The sequence below is a fragment of the Rhineura floridana genome, chromosome 3 (assembly GCF_030035675.1).
Source record: "Rhineura floridana isolate rRhiFlo1 chromosome 3, rRhiFlo1.hap2, whole genome shotgun sequence".
NCBI classification, from domain to species: Eukaryota; Metazoa; Chordata; class Lepidosauria; order Squamata; family Rhineuridae; genus Rhineura; species Rhineura floridana.
The window spans coordinates 9622419-9640091 of record NC_084482.1 but is presented as its reverse complement, the minus strand read 5'-3'; the positions used below and the strand labels follow the sequence as shown (position 1 = coordinate 9640091).

Genomic DNA, 17673 nt, shown 5'->3' with positions numbered 1-17673 from the left:
TGCTACAATTGTAATACACTTTAGTATTGCTGTTGGTAGAGAGGAAGATCTAGGAAGGACTGTACAAATGCTAAAAGGATAATGTGTCCTAACTGGATTGGAAAAATTCAGCATTGTCAGGTGGAGAAGGAAGCTCTTGAAATTGGGGGGCCTTGAGGCTCTGTTCAGGGTTAAGGCTGAACTGATGTTGGTGCCTAGACGGGCCTACCTGTAGTTAGCTCTGTCCTGTTCTTACACTGTGAGAATTCTCTGCTAGCGTGTGGAAGCCAGTGTCCTTGGAGACCCCGAAGTGTGTTGTGCCTCCTTCAGTGCGATCCATGTGAGACGAAAGCTGCTCTTGGCTAGTTCATTTGTGGAAATAGTCCTGTATTTCGAGGTAACTCTTTTGCTCATGTCTGCATCTTCCCTCCCGCAGAGCTCCATTCTTGTGGCTACAACAAATCACTGATTCTTGTTTTTTTGACAAAGTTACTGGGCAAGTCTGGGGTCTCCTCAGACCCCAGGAGAAGTTGGACTGAATCTGCTTTTTTATCTGGGGTGGGAGGGCCTGCCTGGCTCTTGCGACTTGAGATTCTGCTTTAAAAAACAAGGGGGAAGGCAGTTGGCTAAACAATACATGGATTCATCCAGCTACCTCTTTGCTGTTTTGTCCAATATCTTGTAATTGTGCCTTTTGTAGACCTTTGACTGTTAACTTGGGAATACTTCCAAGTGCAGCATGGTTTGGGTGTGGGAGGCTTCTATTCCCACTTTCCATTTCTTAGTGATATGGTGGCTTTTGGACAAGGATCTAAATCTGGGAGAAAATCTGAACATAATTAACTTGGGGAATCTCCTGAGGACTAGGTGAACAGCATCACCTAGGCCTGGAGTACCCTGTTAAACCTCTAAATACAACAAGATTTGAGTGAACTTGTGTTAAATGATACTGACTTGTTTTTGGCAGGTTAGAAGAGATGATGGTGGCTAATCTATCCTGAAAGAATAAGCTTTGGCCACACTGTCTTCCAAAAAAGTAATTGAATGGAACAGGACTGCTTCTCTTGGGATCCTGAACCCATGCTCTGAAGCAAAATGTTTCTCCTCCATCAAGGTAACTATATTACGTCTTATTTTTAAAACACCCTGTGATTCTCAATACAGATGGCCTTGTAATATGCCATCTAATTTGCAGCTGTAGTACAAATTAGCTTTGGCTCATGCAAAACTAAATGGAAGATAACCTCAAGTGGAAGGGGACAGGAGCATATTACTAGTGAACTGTTACTTCATTTCATTGGTCACAAGCACAGCATAACTAAGCTGTTCAGTGCCTCATTGTTTGTGTAGGGCAGTGAATAACCAGGGTCACTTGTTCCCAACAGCACTTAATGATAAGTAATATCCATGTCTTGTACATGATAACCTCTGGTGCAGTAACACTCCTAATTTTGGATGTCACAGAAACAACAGCATACAGTTTCTCTCAGGTTTAATAATGTAGGCATCAGTTTATTTGCCCAAAACTAGAAACTTACCCTGCAATGCTCACATCCAGCTGTTTCAAATCTAAGGCAGCCTATATAACAAGTGACCAGCAACTCCTTTTTTGCAGGACGACTATTGTTTATGGAATATATAAGTGGATAAGAGGAAGATGCCTCTTGCGGAGACCCCAGTTCAGCCATCCAGACAGGTTTGTTTTTAAAATTTGTCTGCAATGTTCTTGTTATGTGCCTTCAGGCCAATTACGACTTGTGGCGACCCTATGAATCAGCGATGTCCAGTAGCATCTGTCATGAACCACCCTGTTCAGATCTTGTAAGTTCAGGTCTGTGGCTTCCTTTATGGAATCGATGCATCTCTTGCTTGGCCTTCCTCTTTTTCTACTCCCTTCTGTATACAATAGATGTAGCTAAAGGGAGCAGGAGAAGCAAACTTAGTATTTAAGTCTGTGGTTGATTTTTTTAAAAAGAGGCCCTGGCACAAACAATAGTAATAGCATACTAACTGCCTTGCACTTAACCAATGACTTTGTTCAGTATGCTAACTTTGTTCCTTGCATTCCACGTTAGGTTGGTGGCACTACTGGATTGACTTCAGTCAGGTGGCAGCACAGCAGAGCAAGAAGACTGTCATAGGTTGTGCATGCAATACTACTAGAATACAAGTCCTTATTAGGAAGCAGGCTGGCTAACCATGGTCATGGTTTGATCCAGTTATTCAGATGAAAAGTAGAAAGTGTCCAAAGGTGAACTTACTCCTATCGTCCAGCAGTTTCTGAAACGTTTAGTACACTGGAAGCCTGTCCTAGATATATGTGGTGGTGTGTTTTGGGGGTCAGTTTGTACAGTACTTGGATTAAGATGCCTGTTAATATTGGAAGAATTCTGCATATATAATGTATATATTGTATATAAAACCATAACAGTGATATAAAATTGTAACCAGCTTTTAAAAAACTATTCTGCATGCACTCTTGCACTTTTGACTCCTAAGGTGTTATGGTATGGCTTCTAATAAAATATATAAATGAAACAATCACCGGCTTCGTGTTGTATTCAGCTTGCTTTTATCATCATAGTACCATCTTAACATATCCACAACCTTGTGAAAGATAGGATTCCAAGATAGGAGCAATTCTGTCTGGAATCAAAAAGGTTTGATCAGAAATTGTAAAAGAGCCTTCAATGAAACAAGGTAGGCTGCTAGTTAACATCAAAGTAGGACTCTGACTCTGTTCCATCTCCTTGCACATACATAGGGTAGGCTTACAAACTGGACCTAATGAGTTCTAAATACAAAGCTTTTGGCAGACTTTGCTTCCTGTCATTGTATAACTTCAATATTAAGATATTAATAAAGTGCCAGACTTACTATTTTTTATTTATTATTTATTCTTAAGAGATGCTGAAGTCTTATTTTACTCTGAAGTGGTAAAAAAACGAGCTCAGTAGGCTATAAGCACCCCCATGCAAGTTACACTAGCTAGCTACATGCTTGATTTTCTACTTCTGAATTTCTTACTAATCACATTAGCTCCAATCACTTGTAAATAAAATTATTTCATTGGTATATAGGTATAAGTGCCCTGGAGAATATGCTTGTCAACCAAAGCAATTGCCCTTTTGCAATAAGCACTCTTTCCCCTGTACCTGTAGCTACCAATGGTAGAACCCAAAAATCAGAATCCCTACCCCTGTGGCACTGTTCTCAGACTTGCCTTGTGCAGACATCACCCATTGGAGATGTGAATCAAAATTGTTTACACTTTTCTCTGTAAGCTCCCTGCAATTGCCTCAAAGCATTTTGGTGAGTAACTAATTTCTCCATCAGTCCTTTTGCTTTGGGGATAACTAGACTCAACTTCTCATTGGTCCCAATATCCCAGAAAATGCTGTAGCAGGCTAGTGATAAAGCGACAAGCATAGGTTCTGTTCATAACTACTTGTTTATTTATTTATTGAATTTATTAGTCTCCCATCTGGCTGGCTGTCCAGCCACTCTGGGCAACATACAACATAGGCATACAATATGTAAGCATATAAAATCTAACTTGAGGCGGGTGATAAGGTCTGACTCTGATAGGTTCTGTTCATAGTTCATAAGTAAAATGTGAGAAACAGCTAAATCATTGTTAGGAACTTGGTTGGAAGGGAGTTGCAGTTACAGCTCATCACTTCAAGCACTTTGGTGTATCACAGTTCAGCCTTAAGTATTACTTTCTTCACTGTACATATCGTCTGTTTTGAAATCTGACTTCATGGAATTTGGCAATGTGATTACATTTCATGGAAAAAACTCAAAATTGCTCTGGGAGTACTGGATGTTCATCCACTCTTGATTAATCAATGCATCCATTTTCTTCACCGAAGAAAGGGCAGTCAGGATAACTAGCAAGTTGTCAATCCATTTTCTTGCCTGTTGTAATAACTGCATTCCTTTTTCCTGTGTTCTCCATTCATAATGTGTAAATGCCTGCACAGATTTAGTGTCTGAAACAGCAGTATGCAGTGGATTTCATTTGCACATGCAGTGAGTGCTGTGATAGGCCTTTCCAAGGGTAAATCCAAACCATTAATGACTTGAGGTCTGATCATGGCTTCCGATTCCTTATGAGCAGATCCTATTTAATCCATGCATTGAGGGTATTGATAAAATAGTTGCCAGTTGTTTCCATTTCTGTACATAGACTTAAAAATATATTTTTAAGAAACTTTTTAATTCAGTGATTTTCACAGCTGCTTCTCTTGATGCAATTAGACCTTTAAAGTAGGATGTGTATAAGCTTATTTTTTCTTCCTGGTGAGTTATGTGTAACACAAAAGCTTGTGTGCTTTTTTTTTTACAACAGGTGCCATTGTGTAGACTGTATTTCTTAAAAAGCTTATCTGGGAATGATGAGCATAAGTCTTAGTAGGGGCTGCTATACATGTGAACAGCGAAATTCTTTTTCATTCTTAAGTAATCATGATTACTACTACTACATCATAATTTAAACCCTCTTCCCCATCTTGGAACGTCTTGTCTATAACACGGAGAGCACGCTGTGAGATGGCTACCTTATTAGGTCATATAGCATGGGTCGAACCTGGCTTCCAGCCGTTTTTATTTTCTTAGGATAGTTGTTTTTCTGTATACGAAATTCCAGGAATGTGTGCCCCATAAGAAGAAAAAATAGCGAAGGGGTCTGAAGGCTTATTCCCACACTGGAGGGATTCTAAACGGAGCCGTGGAATCTGGGGAATCTCCTCTGGTCTGACCATTCCCCTATCCCCTTCTTCTATACCCACTGATAAAACGCATAGGCCTACTTCTACGCACGTTTGAAAAAGTCCTAGGGAGTTCTATAGGATTTACTCAGGTGAACGTCCATAGGATTGCGCCTTTTGTCGGTTATTTTTGAATAGAACTAAGTAGCCGGGGGGGGGTGGGGAAAGAAAGGTTGCATTCTGGGTGAAAGAAGAGAAGACTATGAAGATTACTAGGGAACTGTGGAGAGACGCAAGTGGCCCCCACTTCGGCGCGCCTCTGAGGGGAGATGGGCGTGGCAGCCATTGTGATTTAGCCGCGCCCCTCCTGCCTCCAGCCAACCCTTGCTCCGGAACCGCGTGGTAGGCGTGGCTTAACCGCAGCCTCGCTTTCATTCTCCTCGCTTGGTTCTCTCTCTCTCTCTCTCGCCGCCATCGCGATACCCTCTTACCTCAGTGGCTAACGGCTCTTCTCCCATCTCCCGCTCAGAGACCGGTTAGGGTGAGTGTTTTTGCTGAGGAAGCGCTTATACCGTTGCATGAGAACTGTAGAAGGGATGCTGTATTGAGTATGGAAGGAAGGGGGAAGAGGATACTTGAGAGAAAGGCTTCTCTTTATGGAAGGGGGGGATAGGAAGGAGAGAAGGGAGAGACGCTACACAAAATGGCGGCTGCAGTTGTCCGTAAAGAATGAGTGGGCCCCTCTGCGCATGCGCTTTATTTGAAACCCCATTCTCACTGTCTCCCTTGTAATAGATGGTGCGTGTTACTAGACAGAACCTGTGAGAGATAAAGTTGACGTGAGGGATGGAAAATGTTAGCTGAACGGCGTGATCGTGGTACGCTGCGGCAGTGGACGTAATGCGGGTGCGGGAGAGGCGGAGTTCTTATTTTACCGCGCTTGCGCAAAGACTATTCTCCGAGCGCGGGATAGCTACGGGGCTTGCTTTGAGCATGCCCACTAGTGTTTCCCTCTGTAGAACGTGAGACGCGCTGTGCTCGCCTTCCCGCATTCTGTTCAGACCACGTGTTCGCGGCCATTTTACCGGGGAGGAGGGAGGGAGAACTTGTTGGGGTAGAGAATGGAAGCTCCTTCTCTTTTCCCCGCCTGCCTTGGTAATCCGTCAGAGGCTATAGCAACGTTTTCTCCCGCAGTTAGGGCTTTACGTAGGACATAAAGAATATAGTCTGTTCCTTTATGATGATGAATTAAGAGCCCATGTGTTCAAACTGTTGAAGCACTGGGGAGAAGTAAGCTGTTACTATGCTCATCTGATAAGTAAAAGCAATCCCAGGTCCTCAACCTCATGTTACCAAAACTATTTACCACTGTATCCTAGTTATGTGGCACAGGGTGAGCCAATACCGTCATAAAATTATCTTAGAATCTCTGTAATCTTACACGTGGCTTTCTTGAAAGTAAGCCCCACTGGTGATGTGTGAAGACTTAATTCAAGAAAATTAATTAAGATCTGGTTTCCCCCCTGTAACATAGAAAACCATGTACTTAGCATTTGGGGAGGGCTTCATCATGATATATGAGCATGATGTTTGAAGCCAGAAGAGTAGTATGTAAGCTATAGCAGCAATTCTATCTCTGTACAAAAAAGGCTGTCTTAAACCCCGGTTCAAAGTGTGTCCACCCTAATGTACTTCCATTACAGATTATGCAGAAAGCAGGTTCCCTAGTAGGATGCAAGTAGCTTAAGAACAACCAGTCCGGCTTTTCAGATCAGAGAAGGACAACGCACATAGATAGACCAAACCTCTCAGTTTTCTGAAACAAGCTTTGGAGAAAATTGAGAAGCAAATTCTTCTCAGGGTCTCTTCAAGGTCTGGCTCATGGTAGGGAGGGATAGGCAGTCCAGTGGGGGAGCAAGAATCTTCTATCTCTGTGCTGTGTTTAACACAAAGAAGCGTGTAACTGGGCAGCAAAATTAACCGTTTATTTAAGACAGCCCTATAACATAGAAGGTGGCTACCTAGGCTAAGGATTTTATGCCATTAGCCTGCATTTCTTTGCACATTTATCTGCAGGTAAGATCCACTGAAAACAACAATACTTCCATTTCTTCCCAGGCTTGGAAATTCACAAGAGTTGTGAGTGCATAACATTATGCACTCATGTGGATTTAAAAAACTTTTTAAGTCTAAAAGCTCATAACATTAAAATAATGGCTTAAGAATAGCTTATCTGGTGTTAAGAAAAGAAGCAGCAAAAGAATGAGAATGGAAAAGATAACACTCCTGCCTTGAGTAACTTTTTAAAATTTCCCTTTGCTCCTGCATCTCCCCCCCCAAAAAACCCCCTGACACGTGTGTAGCCTTATTTCTTGCATGCTTGTCTGAGAGTAATCCCATGTTTTTAGTGATACTTATTCCCAGCCAAGTGTGTACAGGATTACAGTTAGGTTGCAGTTCTATGCACCCTCACTTCTGAGTAAGTATGCATAGTTACAGGAAGCCTGGAAATAAAGGTCATTGATTTTTCAGTCTCTTGCTTCCAAAGAAGTAAATAGCTGCAAATAGAACAAAACAACTAATTTTCCAGATTCCGCATCTCTGCCCTCAGGGCAAGCAGGGGAAAGTAAACATAAGTTTACAGTACTCAACTAGCATAGATAAGTATGGGTCTCAAATTAGGTGGGAAACACAGATAGTAAAACAAAGCTCCAGGCATGAAAGTGAGAATGTATGGGTACTGGAAGCCACCAGAGCACAGGGAATAATCCTCCTTAAGAGCAGATACCTACTGAAGAAAAGCTACAAAGTGAAGGTTTGGCCTTGATCATTTGGGGCAATCTGTAGTCATCATTGGTGACCAGATGATCCATTAAAAACAAGCCTGGCTTTGTACCGGATTATTCATTGATTTAATGAAAATTAATGTGGCGTAATGGGACAGAAGGAAAGAAACAGCTACAAAAGAGTGTAAGGCTTGGATGTTTTTCTGAAATAGGAGGAATAATTATCATGTGTTAATCCTCTATTTTACAGGAAAATGAAAATAGGCTATTAAGAGTTGTTCATGCGTACCTACTTGTAAACCACTACTGTAGCCTGTAATCTTTTGTCCTTGTGCCCATGCTTATACTTGCAAGATCTAAACAAATTTCTTGCCTACAGATCACTTGAACAATGGCATCAGATGAAGGAAAACTCTTCATTGGAGGGCTCAGTTTTGATACCAATGAGCAGAATCTGGAGCAGTTATTCTCCCCCTATGGAGACATTGCAGAAGGTGAGGAAAAGTTTCAAACCTGCTTTTATTCTGAGGCATTGCAGGAGTTGTGAATCTTCTCTATTAACACTTCAGCATCAAGAAACCAATTGGTTGAGCATTGGGGTTTGCTACTACACACATTTGCATGTATTATGCTAGACAGAACTCTTATCAACTATGCTATGCCAGACACCTTAAAGGGCTTGTCACATCTTGCATCCAGGGCATAATAATTCCTTGGATGAAAGGGACCTGGAATAGAATCCGGAAAGCCTTTTGTTATTGTGCAATGTGACAACCATTGTGTTCATTGGACATTCCTTAATTTAGGAGTGGGGAATTTCAGCTGATGGGTCACATTCCCTTATAGGCAGCCTTCCAAGGGCGGCATGTCAGTGGTGGATGCTACTCCTTTAAAAGTGCAGAAAAATGGGTGTTATTTTTACTTTTGTACAGTAGTCTACATTCAGTCTACACACAGAAGCCAGAGGTTTCTAAAACTACGCACAAGTCTCCATCCTCTGTCTAGACAATCAGGAGGTGCTTTCACGGTTTGCGGACGCGTTGGAGCCAAGCAATAGCACTGGAAGAGTGCAGAGTGGGACTAGTGAGGGGTGTAGCCTAGAAAAGTCACAAGGGTTTCAGAGGCCTTGAGGATCATATTTGGCTTGCAGACAGGAGGTTCTTCACCCCTGCATTCATGTGCAGAAGCTCTAGCATATTATCAACAACCTTGCATGATGCATCAGTTGCTGGATTGTACTGCTTCAGATTGCAGGTGGAGTTTGCATGCTTATTTATGTAAAAAGTTTTTCTGCACATGCAAAGTGAGTGTGTGGTGATGAATGTCTAGCCATCTGAGACATACTCATTTTGAACACACGGGGTGCCCCGTTAATTAGCTTGAGAGAGCACTTGATATGTATCCTGTCTGTTCTGAAGTGATACTCCTGGGAATATAGGGTATATTAACAATGCATGGTATACGGCCTGCTTTTCCAAATTTTATTGAAACATGTATAGCCAGTTAGGATTGATAACGCAGTTTAGCAAGGCACTATGGCTTGTTCATTTTATTTGATTTACTGTGAATCTAATTAACTAGAAATTCAAAGCACACCATTGAGCCCCATGGCTCACTTTAATCCCCACGCCACCTTGTCCCCACCAAACACATGCCACTTCTCCCCATTCCTCCCTAAAAAAGTTCTACAAATATTCAAGATAGCTGTCCATCCTTCTGCTTTCTCACCATCTCCTCTCAGCTCTCTCTTCCAACTGTGGCTCATCTTTAATGTTAGTATGGTGAGGAAATCTTGAAGTCAGCCTGCTTCTCCAATTGCTTAGTGATGCAAGCCTCCTCTCTCTGTTTTGGCATGATGTCTGCATTGAATCTTAATCTTGGTTTGATCCAAAATGGTCTTGGTTTTTTAATCAATTTTAACAAATAAAACAAAAATAAAAATATGCAATATCTTATATGAAACAACCACCCCCAAACCCCTACCTCCTCACCTCAGCAATACCCAGATACAGTGAATTAAAACATTCATTGAAAGAGTCTTTAAACAGCCACATTGCATTATTAGCTCATATTCAGCTTGTGATCAACAACAAATCCAAGATCCTTCTTGCATGTAGTATTGCTGAGCCAGGTATCCCCCATCTTATAACTGCATTTGGTTTCTTTTTCCTAGGTGTAGAACTTTGCTCTGATCCCTGTTAAATGTCATTCTGTTTTCAGCCCAGTGCTCCAGCCTATCAAGATCCTTTTGAATTTTGTTTCTGTCTTCCAGGGTATTAGCTGTTTGTCCTAATTTTGTATCATCTGCATATTTGATAAGCATTCCCTGCACCTCCTCATCCAAATCAATAAAAATGTTGAAGAGCACTCAGCCCATGACAAGAGCCCTATGGTACCCCACTCGTTACCTCCCCCCAGTTTGAGAAAAATCAGTTAAGATCAAGATTTTCATCCGTGAAAAAGTTGAGAATTGCCGGTTGTGGAGATTCTATCAGTATCTGTGACATAATCTGGATTTCATTAAAACTCAGTCCCCAGAAAAGTTGCAGTTTTTCACACGACCATAAATGAGGGTACATGCCCACTATACAGGGCTGACTGGGAGAGTTGTAATTTTTCCATTTATTCAAATTGGATAGAATCACCTTCCACATGGGACCATAATTAGCTGTGAACAATTTATGTTCCTATGAATTTGATCTCCTAAGTATCCCACCTGCCTGGGGCATAAACGAATGCCCAGGGCAGCCGAGAATTGTTTTTGCAGGGTCGGAGCCAAATGAAAGCACCTTGCTTCCAACTTTTCTAAATTCGCTCTCAATTCCAAGACTTTTGCAAACAGTTCCAACTCATTCCTGATATGATGATCAGCACTATTCATCCACCTAAAGATTTAGTAAATGGTTATTGTTACCCATCCAGACTCCACCTGTATCTCCATTAAATGTTGGGCCAAAGGTTCCATAACAAGAAGAGCAGCCCTGTTTTTTCCATGACATAAATCAATTTGGGGAGAGTCTGTTGTTTTTATTCTAACTACTGCTCTATTTGGGGTATGTATTTGCCTTAAAACATTTTAAAAAATTGTCTCCTAAGTTACATACATCCAGAGATAAAAAGGTTAACAGATGCGTGTGGGACTTCCACCAATTAATTACATTTAAAATCCTTCTAATTGGATTTGTAATTTGTTGCCGTGGCATGAAGCCTGACTGATCAGAGTGAGTTAATTTTGTAATTACTGGTTTTAATCAATTTGCTAAAAGTGCAGTAAAATTTTTATAATCTGAATTCAACGCTATGGGTGTATAAGAATCAACCAAGGTGGGATCTGATCTTGGTTATTTTTAGCAAGCAAAAATGTGGTGGAGAGTGGCAGTGTACAGGGTACATTTGAACTGAAGAATCATAGCCGGTGAGAGATGGCTGCATCTCTCTTCTTTCAAACTGGTGGTTGTATTCCAAAGATACAAAGGCATCTACATGTTTAAAACTGGAACATAATTATACTTCCATATATTGTAGGTCTTTGCGCCTTCCTGGAAGCAACCTCTCTTCTCATTGAGTGGTTGGTTAATATTATAGCCATGTGTGTTAGAAACATCTTGTTTGTTCCAGTAATTAAACAGGGTCTTTCTTATTCCTCAGGATGGAACAATAATTGTTTGGCCTTGTTTCCAGGATGCATGTGTGTGACTATCACCTGTACTTAATAGAGACATGAAGATATTTTGAGATCTAATGTTATGCCTTTTTACCCTTCTCCAGTGGTTGTGGTGAAAGACAGAGAGACTCAGCGGTCCAGGGGTTTTGGTTTTATTACCTATTGCCGTCCTGAGGATGCCAAGGATGCGATGAGGGCCATGAATGGAGAGGTGACCACCTTATGTGTTGCTTAGAGAGATTGTTCGCCATCATGCTTTATTCCATCCAGTTTTTCCTTTTACAATGTCCTAGAATATGGAGGGTCATGATATCTGATCATCCATTATGCTCATACTTCAAAGTCTCACAACTATCTACTCTCCCTTTGTGGGTGTTGCTGCACCATTGGTAGTTCACAGTGAGCACCAAGCAGCCATTAGTCCTGAACTACAGCTCCTAGGTTGCTGAAGTCACCCTCAGTAAGAATGGCTTTCTGATGGAGTTGGACTCGATGGCCTTATAGGTCCCTTCCAACTCTACTGTATGATTCTGTGTTCTAAACCAGAGTGGAACCTCAGGCTAGTGGGTCACAATTGGCCCACCAGGCCTCCTCATCTGGCCCATGAGGCTGTTTCCCCCAAGCCACTCACAGGTAGATGTGTAATTGTGGGGCAGGTAGATAATGCAACTGCAGCAAGCAAGATTAAATCTTGCAAAAAAGACAAAAGTTGGACAATTGTTTCCTGGTTGCATTTATTCTCTGGGTATGTGTAGCATTCAGTAGAAGAAGAATTTGTCTTGCTTCCCTAGTGATAGAGAATCTAGAGAGTTCAAAGCAATTTTTTTTAATGTATTGATATTTATTGGAGTTTTACTTATGGGCCATTAATACAGCATACAGATATTTTGGTAAATAGTTAATACAATAAAAACATATCACCACGCCAACAAAACAAAAGAACAAAAACACCCATGCATACAACCTCATATGGGCCATAATTACAGCTTTGATTATATTTTACTCCTGCTTCCTTGGTAGAAGGTTGGAAGAGTAGCATCATCTGAGTTTAAAGCTCTGGCACTGACTTTCCCTCTCTTTCTTCTCCCAAGTCTGTGGATGGGCGTCAAATCAGAGTGGACCAGGCTGGAAAATCCTCCCGTGGCTCTTCTGGAGGCAGAGGGCGTGGACGTGGATTCTCTAGAGGTGAGCTTTCCTGTGGCATGTGCCCTTTGGTGCTAACTGCTCAGTTGCATAGGAGCAATCAGACTTGCTAAGTATTTGTGGCTTTTCTGCAGGAGGTGGAGGATATGGAGGCGGCCGTTATGACAACAGAAGCGGTGGCTATGGTGGATCTAGAGACTATTATGGCAGCAGGTAAGCTCAGCAGAAGAGCATTGTGATCCTTACAGAAAAGTGACATCTTTCTGCAAACATTGAACCCGCACATAGGAGGCATTTGATTGCTGCCACCAGCAAATCATGATATCTAAAAAATTGATGTTGAAATCCATGATACTTTGTGTTCTGCTTCAGAATAACAGAGTTTAGGGGATCTTTTGAACTGTTAATTTTAAACACATTGCCATCCTTTCTCCATCCTTGGAGTTCTATGTTGAATTTCAGCTGGGGGTAGCAAGGGAGAGCTACTAACGTGCTCTTGGCTTTTTTAACACTAGAAGACAGACTGAGCTAGCTGTGTGCTTCTATGATATGGAAGCTGCATGTATTGTGTGGTCTTGTATTAACAGGCTGTCATGCAGAAAGAAAGGCACATTCTACCACCCCTGTGTTGTATTTCGAAATAACCGCATAGTGGGTATAGGTCTGCCACTAAGACTTACCTAAGGGACAGTTGTTGTTTGAGTATCAAATTGCAGTGCAGCTATATACCCTGGATCCTTTGTGTATTGTAATTGGCTTATCCTTTTTGGTGGGGTATGGTGGTTGGAATTCTGTTTCCAAACTTGCTTCTTGATGCCCTTAAGGCAGGGTAGCCAATGTGATGCCTTCCTAATATTAGTGAACTCCCAGCTCTCTTGAGCCCCAGCCAGCATGGCCAGTTGTCAGTGAAAATGGGAGTTGCAGTACATTAATATTGGGAGGGGGCATAGGTTCCCCGCTCCTGTCCTAGGTCAGTACTGTGAGCTTGTCATTTTATGATGCCAGGCTGCATCTGTTATTACCTATATAGCACCGTCTGTGTACATGGTGCTTTGCAGAAAGCAGGCTTGATAGCTCTCTATCCAAAATGCCATCTAAAATAGTGTAAACTGGAATGTATGTAATTGTTTGTTACGTATATTTTGGCTCATTTACAATGCAAGTTCCTTGCATGTTGTAACAATTATCAGCAAAAAACATTTTTAAGGTTTTCATTCTTAGAGCTTTTACTGTGATGTACAAAGATGCCTTAGAATCCAGTGAGTCTAGTGAACTTTGTTCCCTCACTCCAATTAATAAACGCTGATTTGAAGATCTATATAGCATGCACAACATTAATGACAGTCTCCAAGAAGCAGGGAAGTAGTTGCAGTTTTGCATTCCTACAGCTGCTTTTATTAGATGCAGTAATGGAATGAACTGTTGAAAACTAGTGTAGCTAGGAATGGATCCTAGTTTGTGTGTCTAACCTAATCCAAACCAGTCTTTCTCTTCATGACTGGCTTATATATGGCATTTAAAACAAGTAATGATGAAGTTTCTAGAGGATCAGTGAGCAATTCTGTCTTGCATGTAAAGGCTCTATTTCTAATTTTTGTGTAATAGGTGACATTTGATTATGGTTGTCTGCACAAAGGAAATCCACATGTGCAGTGGGACTTCTGGTTTCTCTTCAGCCTCCTGTGTATCCCCAAAAGGGCCCTCCAACTCTCCAGAGCCTATTTGGGGGCGGGGGAGAGAACAGAAGAGTCCCCATTGCATGAATGGATGTCTGTTCACACCACATTGGATCTCACCTAGCGTATAGAATCTAACTGGAATTCAACAGTGACCTATATTTTCTTCTGTACTGCTTCCTCCAGGAATCAGGGAGGCTATGGAGACCGTTACTCTGGGAGCTCCTACAGAGACAACTATGATAACTAGGTAAGGGTATGCTTTTAAAAGGCCCCAGTGGGTTTAAGCACCATCTGCTCCTGATAGATGGTAGCTGCTAAAAGATAGTACTTAGTTCTTTAACTTCTTACTCCTAAGATTGCCAGCAGAACTCCTTTCCTCATCAACAGTCTGGCATGAAAGTGTGTGGAGAATAGGCCTGTTGCTGGAGTAAAGCAAAAAATAAAAATGGGAGTTAAACCCATCCACAAACTTGTTTTTTGAAGGGACACTGTTGGGCCAGCCTATAACAATCATGACTACGGCCTTTTACTCATGGAAACTTTCTCCAAACTGTAAGTTTGTGGAAATTAAACCACAGCATTCCTAATAGGGCCTTGCTTTTTAAAAATAAAAAGAGGGCATGCAAATACCCACTCATTGGCAGATAATGTCCTAAAAGAAGAATAAAAAACAGGAAGCTCAGCTTCCCGCGTGCACACACCCTCTCTCGTGAGGTCGGTTGACAGCATCGTTTCCAAGGCAGCAAAGAGTCTGCCCTGGCCTGGGGAGGAGGGAGACTAGTTTAGTTTAATGTACCAATGTTCTTCAGTGTACTTTATGATTTGTACCTGCTTCTTGTCCTCAGCTTGCACCGAGCATAAATCCTTCCTGAATCAAGATCGTCCTTCCAATGGCCGTATTTATAAAGATTTTTGGAGCTTCGCTGAATCTTGTTTAATTCTCTACCTGTATTTGCCCTTTTTTGTAGTCTTATCACAAGCAGCCCAACAGCTTTTGCTACAGGATGGCCTGTTAAAGCTTTTTGGAGGAGAACATTTTAATTTGCCTTTTTTTTTTTTACAGGTGTGTTTAAGCATTTTTGAATACATACTTTTATTGCTTTCCCCCCACGCCTGGATTTCTTTTAACAAGCCAAGATGGGGGCTCTGACCTATACTTCACCTATAATTCCCCAGAGTCTGAGCAAGGTGTGAAGATCCTCCTTGTTTTTATAAATGCATTAATACCTTGTAGTTTTGTAAAAGTCCTATGGTGTAGCGAGGAAGGGGTATGGTGGAAGGCAACCCCCCTTGATTATAAAGGGAGACTCGTGTGTTTGATCTTCAGAAATCAGAATTTATACTGTATGATGTACCTAGAACTGAAGCTTGCGGAACTTGCAAGTTGTTCTTGAAAAACCGTTTGTTTATTTTTTTTTTAAACTGGAAGACACACATGTAACTCGATATTGTACTAAAAGTGGTTAAGGAATTCCTGTATTCAGTTCTTTGGCTTCACGAAGCCTATTAAATGCCCTTCTGAAAATGAAATTTGTTCTTGACGTTTTAACACTTCAACTATGCCCAGTCTAAAGCCACAATATATGGCACACCTTTTAAGCCGCTGCATGGGTATTCATTAAACAGAAATCTTGGAGAGGAGACACTGAGGGATTGCAGTGCCTAGTTTGGTGGGCTGAAACCACAAACATTTGTATTTGGATGCTTTTTATATTGTGACTTTCAAATTTTGTACCTGGGTTAAGGGGGTGGGGAGTGATTCCTTCCATATTGACTTGCATGCCATAGAACCTCTGCTGTAGAGGTGTTTTGAGGTGCTCATGTAGGATACCAGACTGACCTGTTGAGCCTGAACTGAGTGCATCCATGGATATAGCTAGCATCCTTTTTTGGCGGAACAAACGAGAATTCAGTGGCAGTGGGCAAGCAGGTTGTCTGCCAATGCTAATCTCTCACTGAGGGACCCAGCAAGCTAAAGCATTGCTCAAAGCAATGTGTGGAAACGACTGAGCTAATGTATTGGGGGGGGGGCAGTTATATGTGTGCCATGATCATACTGGAGCACAGATGCCCCTACACCTTCCACCAAATTATGTAAGGTGTTCTATTTAGCTTCCGGAAAATACCAGATTTAAATTTTTACAAGTTGGGGGAAGCAAGTTTTAGCCTTTATCATTAAGCATAAAATACGCTTGAGAGTGTGTGTGGGGAGGGTAACTGATAAAATCTCAGAAGTTGGTGCAGTAGTTGTGTGCTCAGGATTTCAGTGCTTTGCACACCTTTCCCTTCCCTGTGCTTAGTAAGTATACTGAGTTATGCAATGTAGTAAATACTCATTGCATGATTAAAAATAAGCCTATGCAAATTTAGTGAATTTGCAGGGTTTGTACTAGATGCAGAATTCAGCTGTGTTCTGCACAGAGTCCTAACATTGTGGGAGGGCAAAAAGGAACACACCCCTCTGCATAGACCCACAAGATTAAAGCCAACCTACTTTTTGTCACATTTACAGTAAGGCTCATTTTGTGATAAATCTCAGGGAACTTGTGTGAGGAAAAACATGGGCTTCAGAACAACCAATACTTCCTTAGAAGGGATTCTTGCTGTGGCTTTTGTGTCCTGTCCTTTCCTGCTGGAAGAGTACTGCTGCTGGCTGAGCACGTGCTGATCTTGGAGGTGCTTGGGGTAGTGCCTTCTGCTTGTTTTTACTGCTTCAGACTTTCCTGTGGCTACCATAAGCCAGGTTCCTTAGATGGATACTGTTTTGAGATTGGTTCAAGTGGGTATGTAGTCTTTTAGCTATGCCCTTCATAAACACTTATTCCAGGATAGTTTCCATACAGTTTAAAAAACAATAGAAATACACACTAAAATGTTAAAAATCAAGAGCAATTTTAACATTACCAGTGATTTCAAAATATGAACTCTGGTTTTAGTAGACACGCCCACCACCACCTTTGCATCTTTGAGGGAGTCTGAGCTTTCTGACCACAAGAAACAGGCTTCCTTCACTCCATAAGTGAGGAAAGAGAGCAACTCCATGAAGCCAAAAATCCGATGGTTGTGGTATGTGTTTGGTGTACATTTCTAATGAAGTATTTGTGAATCAGAAAATACAGGAAAACCATTCCCAAAGCAACAGTACTGTCAAGAAAGCTAGGGTTGGTGTGTGTGACACCTTGTTGGTCTTTTGATGGCAATGGTAACCCCACTGTCATTAGAAATCTGAGAATCCACTTTAGTCTTGGCTTCTCGTGGATAGAAATATGGATGTCTGCTATTTTAGCTGCATCTGTTGAAATCATACTAAATTTATGTCTCCTGTTTTAGTCACAGTGAGAGTACCTAATGTACAAGAGTGAAGAATGTTGTCTAAATTGCTGTATCAAGTGGTACAGTGAGCATAGATTCTTGTGCAGTCCTTGTGTATCAAGGTTATTTCAGTGGCCTCTAGAAGTAATAAGGCACTGGTTTCTTGCAATATCATCTGCCGCTTTTAAAATCAAGGTGATGTCAACCTTTATCTCTGATCCTGTCTTGTGGGTAAAAATACCCTGTCTTGAGAAGGAAGCAAGATGCCTGTCAAATATTTAACGCTCATTAAATCCAAGACATTAGAATTCACCTGGCAAGGCTCCACTGACAAAGTATGGTCATACCATGAATATTGAGGCAGAATTGTAACATGGCTTTATTTGGCAGGTGGAAGG

At 41.5% G+C, this 17673-nt stretch overlaps 1 protein-coding gene across 1 annotated transcript; it reads left to right on the top strand.

The window, feature by feature from the left end:
• The first annotated feature begins 5100 nt into the window (after positions 1-5100).
• Positions 5101-15493, top strand: LOC133379309 (cold-inducible RNA-binding protein-like). The gene is made up of 7 exons (XM_061614325.1): positions 5101-5232; positions 7857-7971; positions 11246-11352; positions 12233-12326; positions 12419-12497; positions 14147-14210; positions 14809-15493. The coding sequence occupies exons 2-6, from the start codon at positions 7869-7871 to the stop codon at positions 14208-14210; spliced, it is 447 nt and encodes a 148-aa protein (XP_061470309.1). The 5' UTR covers positions 5101-5232; positions 7857-7868; the 3' UTR covers positions 14809-15493.
• The last annotated feature ends 2180 nt before the right edge of the window (positions 15494-17673 follow it).